Source organism: Mustelus asterias, chromosome 23 (assembly GCF_964213995.1).
Source record: "Mustelus asterias chromosome 23, sMusAst1.hap1.1, whole genome shotgun sequence".
Taxonomy (NCBI): domain Eukaryota; kingdom Metazoa; phylum Chordata; class Chondrichthyes; order Carcharhiniformes; family Triakidae; genus Mustelus; species Mustelus asterias.
Window position 1 is genome coordinate 47,595,884 of NC_135823.1, and position 16,828 is coordinate 47,612,711.

Consider the following 16,828-nt stretch of genomic DNA (forward strand, 5'->3'; position numbering starts at 1 on the left):
ACTGTATAAAGGGTTAATCCTGTGATTCCCCTAGGCTGTATGAGGAGGTTAACCCTGTGACTCCCCCTAGGTGGTATGAGGGGGTTAACTCTGTGATTCCCTGTGGTTTCCTAGGCTGTATGAAGAGGATCCAAAAGAAGCTTTAAAACAGTGTGAAAATCTGCTGATGGAGCCTGAGCTTGACCAGACTATTCGAACCGGCGATGTCTATGCGCTCCTGATAGAACATCACGCACAACAGGGCAGTTTTGAGGTGGTGAGTATTTCAACAGCTTTGAGACTAGAATGCATAAACCTTGCAACAACTGGAATTTATAGAGTGCCCTAAAGACAGCAAACTATCCTGAGACACTTTACAGAAAGCGACTTGACTACGAGCTCATGGGTGAGTTCAGAGGAGAGCAAAATGAGTAGGTGAAAAATAATTTTAAACAATTCTGAAGGATTTAATGAGAGAGCATTGAGAATAAGCTGAGGTAGCAGAATAAATCTATTGAGTAAAATTTAATTGTGTTTATCCATGTGTTAATTAGTAATGCTCAGTTTCTAAAAGTGAAATCGAAATATTCCCTGCTGGCCACAATCAATAGGAAGTGATCTTGATGAAAGGAGGTGGAAAGATTAGTGGTTCTGAGGGAGAATTCCAGGAGAATGTGGTACAGTCTGACGTCTGCCAGGATGATATTTGCAGCTGTTGGAATGTTCTGGCATATTATGTACCTTTGATCACTGCCTTAATGCTATCACATGACAATGTTGCAGGCCTATAAGTACATGGAAGAGATGACCAAGAAATTGCCCTCTGTCAATGTAACCTACTACATCAACCAGCAAATTATTGATGCCATTTACAAGGCAGTGGGTGTTCCAATAAAGGCCAACATTGTAATGGAAAAGGTTCGACACAACAGTGCAGAGGATGGAGAGGAGGTGGAAGAAGATGTAGCTGAGGATTCTTATAATGGACCCGAGGACTGATCTCCAAACTCAACAAATTGACCCTCAAAGACTTTCAACTCAAATCCATTTTTATACTGAGAATTTACCAAGGGACAATCTGTTCCAGTGGTCCAGGATTCAGAATTTTGTCTCAGGAACACCTTCAGTACACTTTTATATGAAACCCAAAGACAAGACTGGGTCACTGTACACTGACAGACAACTACACTTCCAGAGTCCCATCCCTGCTCCCCAGTAAACATGAATCTCTCGGGTCATTGTTGCTTCCTTTCTGGCCGGTAGTCCCTGAAAGCACGAGAGATGATATCACAGGAGACACCAACACACACATTGCCTAAATGCTGGTGATGGAGGGAATGCTGTAAATAACTTGCTGCAAATACTCTATCACTCAGTCATTGTCTTAGTACAAATAGAGTTTAATTAGCTTGTTGTCTGCAAAGTTCCTGTGAGATATGGAAAGGGTTTAAGTGTCAATTGGCAGAAGGGAGCATTATTGCTCTGTACCATATCAGCCTTGCCGTTCCTGTTCCGAGCTGCTTTCAAGCAAGGGGATAAAGAATCAAGAAAAGTAACTGACAGTGTTACACTTGACAGCCAATCCCAGGGCTGAGTTTAATAACACTAGTGACCAGACTATAGGGGAAACTGAGAACTCTCCTTACCCTGGTGATTTCCTTCGGCTTTGTCAACTTATGGAAAGAATGTTTGCAACCGGAATTAGTCAAACAGACCAGAAATGTATAATTTTTATTGGTCTTTAACATTCAGGTTTATTATCTTTATTGCACAATTTGTGGTAAAACAATTTCAAGCAGATCATTTAATGACACTTTTATATATATTTTTATTAGTATTTATTCAATTACTCAAGATTTGTAATTCCATTTTTATCACTTCCTGCATTTTATGACAAGATTAAAAACAATAAAAACTTTCCTTTGTTGTGGAAAATCTTTTGACTTTTCATTCATAAAGATAAATGATTCTAATAGGAAACACCGCGTGTATTTAACATCCACAAGTGGATGTTGATGGTGTTTTACTGAACAGTGGGTTTCTGGTATGTGCCAGAATGAAGCAAAAGACCCTTGGGCACTTCAAAGAGGTCTCATCCATTCTAGTACTTATCAGTTCATCATCATATTGGGTAGCCTGCATCTCTCCATACTGTGGGTTGGTAATCGAGGCTTGAAGGCATTGGCAGTACTTCATGCTGCTGCACACTAGACCATTCTTGCATCCCTGCAAAGTCTTGCTTCAGGCATTAGTCTCTGCAGCATTCTCCAACTGTCTCATAGACCTGAGCTTTGAATACACTGTGGTACTGTAATGTGCTGCTGGTCCATGCATGGCTCTGAAACTGCATCTTCCCCTAGTTCCCAAAGCTGCCACCTTCAGATGCGGAGCCCAACTCTAAGAAGCTTGGCTACAGGGAGTGAGATTTTGTTCTGTGATGCACATCAATAGTCTCAAATCTTCAGACTTGACCATCCTAAAAGCTGAGTACATTAATGACACTAAGGTGTGGTTCACAGCGTGACACAAGACTCATCACAAAACAAAGATATAACACAAACATCAAAATGAGACTGGAATAACCTCAGTTTGAGTTTTCTGCATTTATGTATCTCAATCTCACTTTCACTAACTCTGTCATTCTCTTAGTCCCATAGAAAGATGTCTGGCTCAGTACTTAAATGTTCGCCTTTAAGCAATTGTTACCATAGATAGTGTGGGGTCCTGGTGCCCCATCACCACTTACTTTATTGCTGTGCCCCTCTAAACAGCAGTTGCATCGAGCAGGATCTCAGATGCCTGTCGTGGGAGCTCACTGATCTCTGAATTTAGCCCCTGGTTGGAGCTGAGAGTGTTGAGGAGACCTTCGTCTGTATTGGGAGACTCCAGGTCATCTCTAGTTCCCATCTCAATGTACTGTCCAGTGCTGTCTGACTTGTCCCTTTGATCACTACAGTGTCGGCGATGGGACTTCCTGAGATTTTTCTTCATCTTCCACTGCTGCAGCTTCTTCCTCAGTTCATTCCGGACCTGTGTGTGAGCAGAATACCAGAACCTTTACACAGATTGTCCCTTGGGATATATGGGAGATGTTTGTGTTGGCTCGTACCCTCGATTCTTGCTGAGCTGAATACCCACGTCAAAAGGGGCAACCAATGTCGCACAAAACACTAACTTTCACTTATGACTCCAAGTAGTTGGTTGTGCACACAAGCAGCCATACCCCGGGATCTTGAATTGAGAGTCATACAAATACAAGAGGCCCATTAGCTGGTGTGGTGTAGAGACATCACCCCTTCCAATGTATACAAAGACTGGGAACAGCTGAAGGGACAGAAGGGTCCAATAAGTAGAACAATGGCTCAGAATACAGAGACCAGCAAGGAGTGTAACACATGCAAAGGTGTGAAGAGTCTGGGACCTCACTCAGTATAAGCCCATCGTTTGTCTTGGAAAGTAATAGTCGAAGAATAGGAAATACAGAGGAGGTTGGGCCCCTGCAACTAATTGTAAATAATGACAGGAAAGAAGTAACCAATCCATTTATGATGAAGTTGATCGAAACTCACAAGGGAGGTCAGCTTCTAAGTCTCATTGCAAGAGGTAGCTTCTTGAGGATAGGAACGTGGAATATAAGGACTTCATATCAGACAGGATAATTGACTACAGGTAATGGACAGACACTATACTGACATACCAGGACTTCCAAAAATAAGATGATTATAATTTGGTCAGATGGAAAAGAAGAAACATGTGTTTTACCTCTCAAGAGGTAAGAAGCATAGGAATGTAATAGGAATCTTAGTAAACAAAAGACACAAAGGATCAGTTCAAGGTTACTGGCCAACTTCAAAAGTGATTGTCATTAAATTTGAAAAAAAGCCTTTTGATCTGGTTGTCAAGGCAAGTTTACACCCTGACACAAGATCACAGTGAGCAGGAAGTAGAGGCATTTTATGGTGACTTCCTGAAGTGTTACGGTCAAAACAAATCAATTGATGCAGTAATTGTAATGGGAGAGTTAAGTGCAAAGAAACATCAGGAACACATGCCAGTCAACTTAGACCAAGAAATTAAAGAGAGACTGATATAATAGGGTCAAGAAAATTATCTAATGGTGACAAATACTTTCATTAAGCTACCAATAAGAAGACTGCACACTTGGAGAAATCCAGGTGATGCGTATAGAAATCAAAAAGATACGTGATGGTGAACAAGGACATAGATATATGCTTCACAGACTGTGAAAAAATATTTGATCATATTTGTCACCGAAAGCTAATAGATGTGTTGCTAAAATGTGACATTGAGAGTAAAGATGTGACATTTATTCAGAGCCTATATTAGGACCAAATAGCAAGCATCAGGCTAGAAAATGGACAATCAGGCATGTTTCATGTGACAAAAGAAATACAATAAGGCTGTGTACTGTCGTCAAAATTATTCAATCCATATGTAGCAAATATTCAGATAATTTGACTCTAGGGGTAAAAATTGGAGACAAGAATATAAAAAACTTGCAGTATTCTGACAACAGCACTATTCCAAAATCAGAAGAGGTTCTACAAAATATGTAAAATCTAGACATTTAAAATATGGATTGAGTAAGAAAGCCAAAAAGGCAAAAACAATGGTAATTAAAAGCACCAGGGAGGGGGACTTCAACTATAAAATGTATTAGGTAGAACGTAGCTTGTCACCTTACCTCGCCATTAATAAAACAATACAGGACTGCCACCAACAAACCCTGAAAAATAAACATAACGAGTAAAGAGACAACCCGTCAATGGACTGTCCAGCTGCTCTACCGCAGGGATTTAACATTGATTCAGCAACACCCACATGACACCAACTCTTGCACCACAATCTGGCCATTTAATCAGGATTTGGATAAATGTTGAATCTCCCAGTCCCTCAACTTCCAGCTCTGCAATTCCCTGACCCCTAATTCCCAGGCCTATGCTCCCTTTACCTAAGGGCCACTGTGACACAAAACAATAGCTCTGGTCTGGCACTACTCCACCAGTGAACACCAGTTACATTGACAAGATCCATAGCCCCAATCTGAGGAGCTTTGGACCTCAGCATTTAGGTAAAGGGAATGAATGCACCCAAATTCCTGAACAATACAGCATAGAATCAGGCCATCTGGCCAATTGTGCCTGTACCGTCTCTTCAAAAGAGTTAGCCAATTAGTCCCACACTCTGCTCCTTCCCCACAATCCTTTTTCTCTTTCCAAGTATTTATTCAGTTCTTTTTTGAAAATGATTATTGCAATTTCTTCCACCACCTTTTCAGAGTGTATTCCAGATGATAACAAGTTGCTGTATAAAAACAGTTTTTCCTCATATCACCTCTGGTTCTTTTGCCAATTGTCTTAACTTTGTGACCCCTGGTTTCCAAACTTCCTGCCAGTGGAATTGGTTCTCCGTATTTACTCTATCAAACCCATTCATAATTTAGAACGCCTCGGCTGATTCTCCCTTTAACCTTCTTAGGCGAACAACCCCAGCCTCTCCAGTCTAACATATTTCAGCAAATATTCAGAATTAGTGTTTAGAATCAGACCGTTTAATTAATTACCATTACCTGTATGGAGCCAAAGAAGAGTTCAATAAATAGCTTTATATATCGCACTATTCCTTTAGCATTCTCATCTGTGACAAAAGCAAAAAGAATCTCGTGGACCCCCAACAAAGGGATTAGAATTAGTGTTGATTTTGTTAACCTGAAATACAAATGATACTGAACTGTAACCGACACAGTAAGAAAACATGAATTGGCTCATTTAATGGGTGAAGTATATCTAGACCAGGCCGGTGTTCAAACTACTGCCCTATTTTATACATGTGGAGAATGATATATCTACTAACTTCGGAACAAACAGTGAATGGTTAGCAGTTTTTCCCTGCTACCAGGCCTCTTTCAGCCCACTGGGATAAGAACCCCTCCACCTCTCTCCTTCCCCTCTGGGAGCTCTCCACCATATCTAAGTTGCTGACCTTGGGATTGACTGATGCTGATACTGGGTGCCCACATCAAAGAATTATCTCATTCCCTGGCACTAGAGTTCACACAGTAAGAGTTTTAACAGCACCAGGTTAAAGTCCAACAGGTTTATTTGGTAGCAAATGCCATTAGCTTTCGGAGCGCTGCTCCTCCGTCAGATGGAGTGGATATCTAGAGTTCACCACCAAGCTGAGCATAGATGGTACAACACATCATTAAGAATGTAAGTGCCCAAGGCACCACTCAGCAAATTATTTCCAGCAGATGGGACCACTCTGGATATGGTCCTGGGCTTATGTCTACAGTGACAGCGTAAATGACAAGTCTCCTCTAAGCAGTAGTTATATGGAAATTGTAACCATTTGAATAACAGTATGACAGTAATGCATTTCTTCCTGGTGTAGTGCTGTCACCCACAATGCCCATGATTGAAGGGTTTGTGAATCCTATTGTCCCCAAGATCCCATCCAGCCTGTCACAAAACCAATCATTGCCTCCAACTTCTGAGCATCCAACTGGTGCTGTAAAAGGAATTGAAGAATATTTGCTAATTAACCAAGGATGTCCCGACACACAGCAGCCAGAGCAATTCTTTTCTCCATCGTGGAACATGTGAGGATCTTCTCACTGATCGATCTCCATTCTCTCTCACACACAAAGAAACAAGGGAATTCTTACCGATTTCTGAAATCTGTGTTGTGCACCTGATGAGATCGCATCTTTGAGATAAGCAGAATCATTATTCGGATGAATATCGCAAAATTAATCTGAAACCAGTCAGATAAATGAGCATATTAGTGTGACCCTTTCACAGCTCCCCTTGGCTAAAGAAAATGCTAATACAATGTCTTCAGTTTTTCACTAACACAGCAACACGTTCTTATCTAACTTCAGGAGATAATCTACAGGTGTGGGTAAGAACATGATAAGACTTAGACGTGATACCTTTAATACTCTGCTGACACTTATCGGGGGGGGGATGGGGGAGGGAGAAGGGGCAAAAAAATTAACTGGTTATGTACAGTAGTGGCATAAAAACCTGTTCTAAAAGAAAAAGCATGTAGGCATTGCAATCTGTATAATATGGAGTCTGTATTTAACATAGACAGTGTCTAAACTATGCATAATGCGGAGTGTGTGACTTGTGCATAACGTGGAGAGCATGTGGATCCAATTCTGTTTACCTCTTGAATCTTCATTTGCGTGGAAATGCTTCCACCAGTGCATCCTCTAAAACCCTAAACTGAAAGTTTCATCGGTCTAAGAACTTGGACAACAGTTTATCAATGTTCCATGCATACTCCACCCTGTCTACATCAACTCTAATCCCACTGTGGATCTCTGAATTTAATTCTAGTTGCCCTCCTATTATCTCCTCTCTATTCCCTACAGAGGCAGATCTACAATGAAACAGGGCCCTCAACCAATGTGGGGGGGGGAGGGGGGAAGGTGGGGGCTACCGTCCGTATGATGCACCAGAGCCTGCTAACTTTGCATTTGCTGAAGGCAATGAAGAGCGACATCAGACTGATCAAGTCCCCTTAGAGCGAGAAAACAGACTGCTCCGAACACTGAGGCACATGAACATACACGAGGAATGAAAGGCGACTAAGCGAGGAGGGAGCGAGGCAGAAGATCCCGTGTTTTATTTTTTGCGACACAATGTGCATCCAGCAGGTTTCTCGACCCAGGGCTGAGGGCAGACCAGCCAGCAACAGCCAGGCGCTAGGCGAAAGCCACAAGTCAAGGTGAGCTAACTGGTCAACAGCTATCAAGCAGCAAGGGGAGCAGGCCAGTGGCAACTTGACCCAGCCAGGGCTGAGGGCTGGCCAGACAGCAACAGCCAGGCGCAAAACACTGCATCAAATCTTACCAGAATGAGGAGATGACGAGTGAGGCAGGAGACTGCCTTGAAGATCTCAGGTGAGTGAGGTTATTGAGATGGTGAGAACTGGAGAATGTGAGGAGCCGACTGTGAAGGGATTGGGAGGGAAGATTATGACGGGGGACCAAGGAGGAAGTGTGTGTGTGTGTGTCTGGGGAGTGGGGGGGTGGTTTGGCCAGGGTTACAGACTTGCAGGGCGTCTGTGTGAGGGTTGGGTTGCATTTTGGAGGGAGGAAGAGTTTGTGAGGGGGGAATGGGCAGGAAAAGAGTACAATGAGTGTTTGAAATTCAGAGTCACAGCTTCATAGTTAAAAGATTAATCCAATATTTGCAGAGCTTGAATTAATGTGGGATTGACTGCGGCAAAGCCTACTCTTTCAGAGAATTCATTAAAATCAAGATTGGTTTCTTTAACAATATGAAGTGACACCATCAATCTGGCTGTCAAAATGCAGAAAATTGAAGGTGAGGCAAGAGGACATTTTTACTTTAAAAAGTCTGAAATATTGAACAATGTACAAACTGCACAATCATCTTCATCCACCAAAAGTGTGAGTGAATTATCTGATGACTTAGACTTGCCGATTTCCGGGGATAAGTTGAACAAGAAGTGGACACTGAAATGACAATGGATCTTCAAGCTATTGCTAATTCTTCTGTTGAAGTGGGAGAAGAAACCTGAAGACATTGCCTTATGACCAAAATCTGTTTCACTGTGTATGACAGAAATTTGAGAAAAGTGTTTGAGGTTGAAGGCCAAAAGCAAGTTAGAAGTCTTCATAAGTCCCATTTTCTGAGGGTGAAGAGAAGTGGGATGATGGAAATTAGAAATAGGTTGATCTTTTTCCAAAACCGCTAAGGCAGTCTACTGTTAAGTTTGCAAATTATTCCCTGACCCTAGTAAAGGGAAACAAACATTTGTTGATGGGTGCTCTAACTGAAGAAATGTTGGAAGATATTGCTGATCATGAAACTTCCAAAGCTCATATTAAAGCTATGTGAGCGATCATTGAAAGATGTAAATTATCTGAAAGAATTGATTCTGCATTATCGGCTCAGCTTGAAAAGGAGTGTTCTTATTGGAGAAAAGTGCTGAGGCGTGTTGTTGCCACAGTCAAACTGCTGTCTTCTTTGGAACTACTAAGAGGACATGATGAGTCATAGAATCATAGAAACCCTACAGTACAGAAAGAGGCCATTTGGCCCATCGAGTCTGCACCGACCACAATCCCACCCAGGCCCTACCCCCATATCCCTACATATTTTACCCGCTAATCCCTCTAATCTATGCATCCCAGGACACTAAGGGGCAATTTTAGCATGGCCAATAACCTAACCTGCACATCTTTGGACTCTGGGAGGAAACCGGAGCACCCAGAGGAAACCCACGCAGACACGAGGAGAATGTGCAAACTCCACACAGACAGTGACCCAAGCCGGGAATCGAACCCAGGTCCCTGGAGCTGTGAAGCAGCAGTGCTAACCACTGTGCTACCGTGCCATTAATGCAAAGAGGTAATTTTCTAGCCTGCCTGGAATATCGCAGTGAATTTGATGAGTATCTCAAAGAGTATTTGATAAGCTATCAATATTGTGGTTCAGGGAAGACCAACTTTTTAATAGACTAAACCTATAATGACTTCATCACTATATTGGCAGAGTGGCTCAGAAACCAATCCACTAATGAAGTAAAATATGCCAAATACTATTCCATAATAATTGATTCAACATCAGATGTGAGTCATGTGGACCAGTTAACATTAATTTTAAGATATGTGACCAGTGATGGTGAAGTTGTAGGGTGATTATTTTTTGTTTGACCCAGCTGCAATCCCACAATTGAGAGTGTCTAGAGACAACTGTTTTGGAAATCATTGCAAATTTAGGTTTGGACATTAAAAATTGTTGTGGACAGAGCTTTGATAATGCCATAAATATGGCAGGAAAATAATCAGGTTCACAAGCAAGACTGAACAATGCAAGCTCCTGTGCATTATTCAGCCCATTTTCCAGTCACTCCTTGATTTAATTTAATCTGCAATGCTGCAGCTGAATCCTGTGAGAGAGCTGCACATTTTTTTGACTTTGTTCAAAACGTGCTGCCTTTTTTTTTTGGTTTCCATGCATTTGTGGAATATGTTGCAATCACACTTGGAACAGGCAAATGGAAAACATTTGACAGTCAAAAGAATTTGTGGCACCAGATGGCCCGCCCGTGCAGATGCTGTTTCGGCTTTGAAAATTAACTTTGCTGATGTTGAAGAAACATTATCAGACATAGCTGCATCAAATTTGGAAAAACAACGTGCAAAAGCTAAAGCAAAATCCAAGCAGAGAAGTTTGAAAGGTACAATATTGCAGTTTTTACTCTTTTGTGGAACCGTTTACTTCAAAGAATTAATGCTGTCAGCAAATCGTTGCAAAATGTTGATACAACGTTATTGACTGCTGCACAATTGTTAATCTCAGTTAAAAGTTTTATCATGGAAGTTCGAAATGACTATAGCTTGGTGAAAGCAGAGGCACTAACGTCAATGAAAATACAGGTCCCTCTGATGAGAAGCGTACAAGGCGCAGGAAGTTATTTTTCAATGAAACCAGGGTCAATGAAATCACTTTGAAAAGAAAGGAGAAGATCATTGTTGAGACCACCAGTGTTAATTGTGACACAATAATGGTGCAATTGCAGAGTAGAAGTGAATTTCTGAAGAAAACCATTCATTTATTTTGTGTGCTTTTCAACAGAGGTTTGGATGAGAATGCTAAAAGCTACTGCAGTAAGAAATTAAGTGAATTCTACTAGAAGAACCTAGACACAAATCTTCTTGAAGATGAAGTGAAACATTTCATTCGTTTCATTGATGGTGAGCTTGGTGCTTTGAGCTCACCAGTCGATTTGTACAGACTTGCACAGTGATGGTTTGCAGGCAATCTTTCCAAATATGGAAAGGATTCTGAAAATATCTTTACTAATACCTGTCACAAATGCTGGTGAACATTCTTTTCCTGTATTGAAAAGGGTTAAAATTATTTGTGAAGTATGATGAGTTGGGAAATTTGACAAGTTCAGCAATCTGGACAATTGAAGGTGCATCTTTACAAGATTTTACCTTTTGATTCGATTTATTATTGTCACATGTATTAACATACAGTGAAAACTATTGTTTCTTGCGCGCTGTACAAAGTATACCGTTCATAGAGAAGGAAACGAGAGAGTGCAAAGTGCAGTGTTACAGTCATAGCTAGGATGTAGAGGAAGATCAACTTAATGCAAGGTAAGTCCATTCAAAAATCTGATGGCAGCAGGGAAGAAGCTGTTCTTGAGTCGGTTGGTCCGTGACCTCAGACTTTTCTATCTTTTTCCCAACGGAAGAAAATGGAAGAGAGAATGTCTGGGGTGCGTGGGGTCCTTAATTATGCTGGCTGCTTTGCCGAGGCAGCAGGAAGTGTAGACAGAGTCAATGAATAGGAGGCTGGTTTGCGTGATGGATACATTCATGACCTTTTGTAGTTCCTTGCAGTCTTGGGCAGAGCAGGAGCCATACCCAAGCTGTGATACAACCAGAAAGAATGCTTTCTATGCTGCATCTGTAAAAGTTGGTGAGAGTCGTAGCTGAGATGCCAAATTTCCTTCATCTTCTGAGAAAGTAGAGGCATTGGTGGGCTTTCTTAACAACAGTGTCGGCGTGGAGGGATCAGGACAGGTTGTTGGTGATCTGGACACCTAAAAAAATTGAAGCTCTCGACCCTTCCTACTTCATCTATAATGATGTAATTGATGATTTTGTGAAGAATAAGTATTTTTAAAAGCTATCTAATTTGCCATGCCAACAAGGGATGAAGCAAGAAAATCTGTCTAACTTCTTGTTCAAATGCTGTTTTTTAAAATGGAGCATTGCCGGTCTGATATAATGACTGCAGTTGGTCGCATGCTGATGGTTCTAACCACCGTCACTGTCAAGACTGGCCTTCAGAAAGTCTCTTCGGGACAAAGAATGGAATCCTGCAGACAGAGCTATTGAAATTGGACTTGGACTCACTGGCCACTCCACTCAAGTGAATTTACGACAATAACTTCTTTGATTTTGAGAGGGAAAGTAAGGAAGTTAACTTTTGAAACTGAACAAGACTCTGAAATATACTGAATGGCAGTATATGCATCTTGTTGATTGGAATATTTGTTCCAGCAGTGGACTGGCTCATCCTCTTCCTGCACTGGCCTGTGCTGCCGTGATGTCTTCAGCTGACTTTTGTTTTCATCTTGTTGCTCATCAGCCCGATCTATGTTTGCTCGCCTCAAGACACACATCACAACACTGACCATCTTTACTGTCATTCTGACAAGAGGATTTCATACAAAGAACAAAGAAAATTACGGCACAGGAACAAGGTCCTTCGGCCCTCCAAGCCTTGCACCGACCATGCTGTCCGTCATTCATTCAGTAATTATTTATACAGGCATATTTTTACAGGTTATAAAGCACTAAGGCAGTGATCAATTTGCATATTTTTGTGGAGAGAGTGGGTAGGTTCAGGAGGGTCATGACACCGGGGTGGGGGGCAGAAATGAAGATGAACATGGGGCCCCACAAAGTGTAAATCTGCCTCTGATTCGCTGTTTACTATCTGGATGTACGTATCTCAATGACTGCGATGTAACTTGTCTTTTCCCTATATGCATCCCTGTGCACACTTTGGCTGCCTGGTCCCACCTGAGCCCATCACTTTTATTTCTACTTTTTTCTTTGTTTTGTTACTCCTGTTCTCTTCGCCCCTCTGAAAACCTCTCTCCTACAGTCTTGCCTCTTTCAGGCACCCACCCTTCCCTCCTAAATCTCTACCCCAACCTTCAGTTCTCCTTGACCTTCTTACTTCCTGCCATCCCAAGCTTGACTCTCTCTCAAATAAGTCTACACCTTCCTCTGTGCCTCATTTGCCATTCTCCGAAGGGCTCCTGAAGCCACATGTTTCCATGTTCTTGCTGAGCTTTGGGATTAATCCAAAGGCTGTACTGCTACTTTCTGTTTGAGGCCTGTGCCCACTGTTGTCTGATCTCCAGTCTGAGTCTCAGCTTGCTCTCGTGACTTCTTTGTGACTTAAATGTTTTTCTTCCTTCGAGGGTCTCTTTTCTTGCCAGCCCTGTATCTTCTGTTTCAGGTTCACTGTGACTTTTACTCACTGCCACCAAGTTTTGTTATGTTGTTGGGGTCTAGACGAGGGTTTTGGGGGATTGTCTATTCTCCCAAAGTATGCTGCTCGAGTTTGTGCTTTCTTAAAACCATTACTCTTTATTTAGAAACATAGAAAACTACAGCACAAAACAGGCCCTTCGGCCCCACAAGTTGTGCCGAACATATCCCTACCTTTTAGGCCCCGCCCGGGCGCTTCCGACCAGTAAGTCTTTACAGTAAGTATTTACACATTTGGACCTCTACACAAAGTTGGAGTTTCTCCTCCTTCCAGATCTCTCTTACCTTCTCAGCCATGTGATCTGACAACATTATTACATCAGCATCATTCTGTTTCTGGTGTTAACCCTTTACGATCCACATTTGACCCCAGGATGAGTTTTCAACCTCACATTGACTCCATCAGTCAGACCATCTATTTCTATCTCTAACATCACTGATTCCCCACCTACCTCAGCTCATCTACTGCTGAAAATCTCATTTATCCCTTTATTAATCTGGACCTGACTATTCCAACACACTCCTGCCTGACCTCCCACCTTCTACCCCCTGTATAATTAAAAAAAGATCATTAAAAACCTTGTTGTTCATGTCCTTAGTCACACCAAACACATCCATCATGCCTGTGCCCACGGATCTACATTGGCTTCCAGTTAAATAACGCCTCAATCTGAAAATTCTCGGCCTTGTTTTTGAATCCACCCATGACGCTGACCCTCCATATCTCCATAATCCTCTCCTGCCCCACAGTCCTCAGATATATCTGCTCTCTTGAACTCTGGACCTTTTGAGCATTCCAGATTTTAATTTCCCTACTATTGGTCACCATTTTTAGTTGCCAAACTCCATCCCTAAACCTCTACATCTCTCGACTTTGTTTTCCTCCTTTAAGAGACTCCTTAAACCTTATCATCTTCTCAAGCTTTTGATTATCATAGAATCCCTATAGTGCAGAAGAGGCCATTCGGCCCATCGAGTCTGTACCGACCACAATCCCACCCAGGCTCTATTCCTGTAACCCCACAGATTTACCCTGCTAATCCCCTGACACTAAGGGAAATTTAGCATTGCCAATCAACCTAACCCGCACATCTTTGGACTGTGGGAGGAAACCGGAGCACCCGGAGGAAACCCACACAGACACGGGGAGAAGGTGCAAACTCCACACAGACAGTGAGCCAAGGCTGGAATTGAACCTGGGTCCCTGGCGCTGTGAGGCAGCAGTGCTAACCATTGTGCCACCGTGCCGCATCTATAGGGCTCTTTCTCAAATTTTGTTTAGTAAAACCTCTCTGAAGCACCTAGAGAGGTTTAATTATGATAAAGGCCCCACAATACAAATTATTGTTGTACCAGCCTGTATATTACACTCAGTGTGTGTGTGTAATCTTGCTGTCTCAATGTGGAATGGTACACTTTAGCTGAAAACAGAGTTTCACTCACAGTGATAACGAATAACAGCGGAGATCGAACTATCCACCAGAAAGACATGTTAGTGTTCTGTCTCCAGCACCTGTTAGACAATCAAAACCAAAAGCCAAACTTAAAATAATTTCAATTTACATGTACAGGAGTTGGGGGGGGGGGGGGGGGGGGTGGCGCGGGTTGCAAATGTGCTTGGGAACAATTCAGCTACAGAAGACGCTGGGGATGGGAAGGACAGGTCATTGGGAGAGTGGTGAGTTTTCTGCTGACCAGTGACCCCTCCTGGAAAGTATCTGTCAGTTGATGTCTGCAGTGCACTCAGTTATAGACTCTTAGAGGTTTACAGCATGGAAACAGGGCCTTCGGCCCAACTTGTCCATGCCGCCCATTTTTTTAACCCCTAAGCTAGTCCCAATTGCCCACGTTTGGCCCACATCCCTCTATACCCATCTTACCCATGTAACTGTCTAAACGCTTTTTAAAAGACAAAATTGTACCCGCCTCTACTACTACCTCTGGCAGCTTGTTCCAGACACTCACCATCCTCTGTGTGAAAAAAGTGCCCCTCTGGACCCTTTTGTATCTCTCCCCTCTCACCTTAAACCTTTGCCCTCTATAGTTTTAGACTCCCCTGCCTTTGGGAAAAGATATTGACTATCAAGCTGATCTATGCCCCTCATTATTTTATAGACCTCTATAAGGTCACCCCTCAGCCTTCCACGCTCCAGAGAAAAAAGTCCCAGTCTATCCAGCCTCTCCTTATAACTCAATCCATCAAGTCCCAGTAGCATCCTAATAAATCTTTTCTGCACTCTTTCTAGTTTAATAATATAGAGTCATAGAGGTTTACAGCATGGAAACAGGCCCTTCGGCCCAACTTGTCCATGCTGCCCTTTTTTTAAAAAAAACCCTAAACTAATCCCAATTGCCCGCATTTGGCCCATACCCCTCTATACCCATCGTACCCATGGTAACTATCTAAATGCTTTTTAAAAGATAAAATTGTACCGGCCTCTACTACTACCTCTGGCAGCTTGTTCCAGACACTCACCACCCTCTGTGTGAAAAAATTGCCCCTCTGGACACTTTTGTATATAATAGGGTGACCAGTGTGTGTGTTGTGGTGCTTCTGTTACCAAATAGCCTGCTAACATTCACTGTCTATGTTCATACTTGATTAATTCAAGAGGCTCTGCGGGGTCGGAAATCAAAAAAACTAATATGATAGGAGAAACAACTTAGAAAAAGCAAAACAAGAAGATGGAACACAGGGGAGCCCGGATTAAAGATGTAAATGATAATGTTACAGGTTCATCAGCAAATGCTGTGACTGAGAGGAGCTGTGCATCAGAAATGGGGGCTTCAGCTCACTATGACCTTACCCAGAATTCTCCTGCAAGAACTTGACAATGACCCATGGTAACACAAACATCAGGGGGACACCTAAAACATGACAAAACATATCAGACAATCCCGCATCACATTCAGCATCCACTAATCTCCCTCAGGGTCTGAGATTCATCTCAAAGCTCAGGCGTAGGTAATTATCTCTGTTGATTGTATAAATTAAAGTTAAGTGTGTACAGGTGGGGGGCACTCATTGGATAACTACTCGTGCTCAAATAAACAGACACATTGCCCCTTTAACTGGCTGCCAATTTGTTAATTAGTTTATTTTGGCATTTTAAGAGATAAACAGACACTTGACTTGTGTACTGCACGTTGTTGATGTCCAGCTTGTGGCCAAAGCCATCCACAGCCTGAAAACTGTGGTGCTTAAATCCGGCAGCACCCAAGGTGTCGAGGTGACGTGCAGTCGACTCCCATCCGAACAGGGGTCAGTTCAGACGGAATTCGGCATTGGTCCTGCATTGTGACACCTCCCTAACACCAGATGATTATGACAATTCACGGACCCCTAGGCCACCTGTACCTTCTGCGACATTGAAAGAGTCTGTATGCCACATTTGCATAGGTAGTGCGAGGTTGCAGTCCTTTTTCGATTATTTGAAGTTGCTGCTCCTCAGGTGTTGCTTGCACTTCAGCCCCACCCTCCTGATCTTTGGCCACCTGGGGAGAAGGAGGGTGGGCAAATTGGAAGGCCTTCTTAGGGGCCTGCTCCTGAGCCTGGCCAAGATGATCATTAATAAGTCCAGGCAGTGGACCGTGGAGGGGGTTGTTACCCTGTCTATCTGCCCCTATTTTGTGGCTATGTTCTTGCCCAGGTGTTCCTGGAGAGGGAAGCACATATTGTCTGCGGTACAGAGGCTGGAGTGCATCATCAGCTCCAGGAAGGTTAATTTATCCTGATAAGTTTCCATTAAATGTTTGTAATTTTGT

The 16,828-nt window shown here is 42.6% G+C and overlaps 2 protein-coding genes across 5 annotated transcripts in view; one reads left to right on the plus strand and one right to left on the minus strand.

Moving 5' to 3' along the window:
• Positions 1-1,910, plus strand: part of ift140 (intraflagellar transport 140 homolog (Chlamydomonas)) — a 118,283-nt gene extending 116,373 nt beyond the window's left edge. For both annotated transcript variants that reach the window (XM_078240449.1, XM_078240450.1), the window contains 2 exons: positions 115-256; positions 763-1,910. In XM_078240449.1, coding sequence (XP_078096575.1) covers positions 115-256; positions 763-978 — 358 coding nt within the window. In that variant the 3' untranslated portion in view covers positions 979-1,910. The remainder of the gene's footprint in view (positions 1-114; positions 257-762) is intronic.
• The window catches only part of LOC144510713 (glucagon-like peptide 1 receptor), a 31,774-nt gene continuing 16,057 nt past the window's right edge, over positions 1,112-16,828 (minus strand). Inside the window, exons 8-14 of one of the 3 annotated variants that reach the window (XM_078240453.1) lie at positions 15,871-15,931; positions 14,507-14,576; positions 6,668-6,756; positions 5,570-5,708; positions 4,685-4,726; positions 2,726-3,009; positions 1,112-2,462 (exon numbers count right to left, since the gene is read on the minus strand). In XM_078240453.1, the coding sequence (XP_078096579.1) occupies positions 2,743-3,009; positions 4,685-4,726; positions 5,570-5,708; positions 6,668-6,756; positions 14,507-14,576; positions 15,871-15,931 (668 nt within the window). In that variant the 3' untranslated portion in view covers positions 1,112-2,462; positions 2,726-2,742. Of the gene's footprint in view, positions 3,010-4,684; positions 4,727-5,569; positions 5,709-6,667; positions 6,757-14,506; positions 14,577-15,870; positions 15,932-16,828 lie in introns of all 3 variants that reach the window. The other 2 variants (XM_078240452.1, XM_078240454.1) reach the window with 2 other exon arrangements.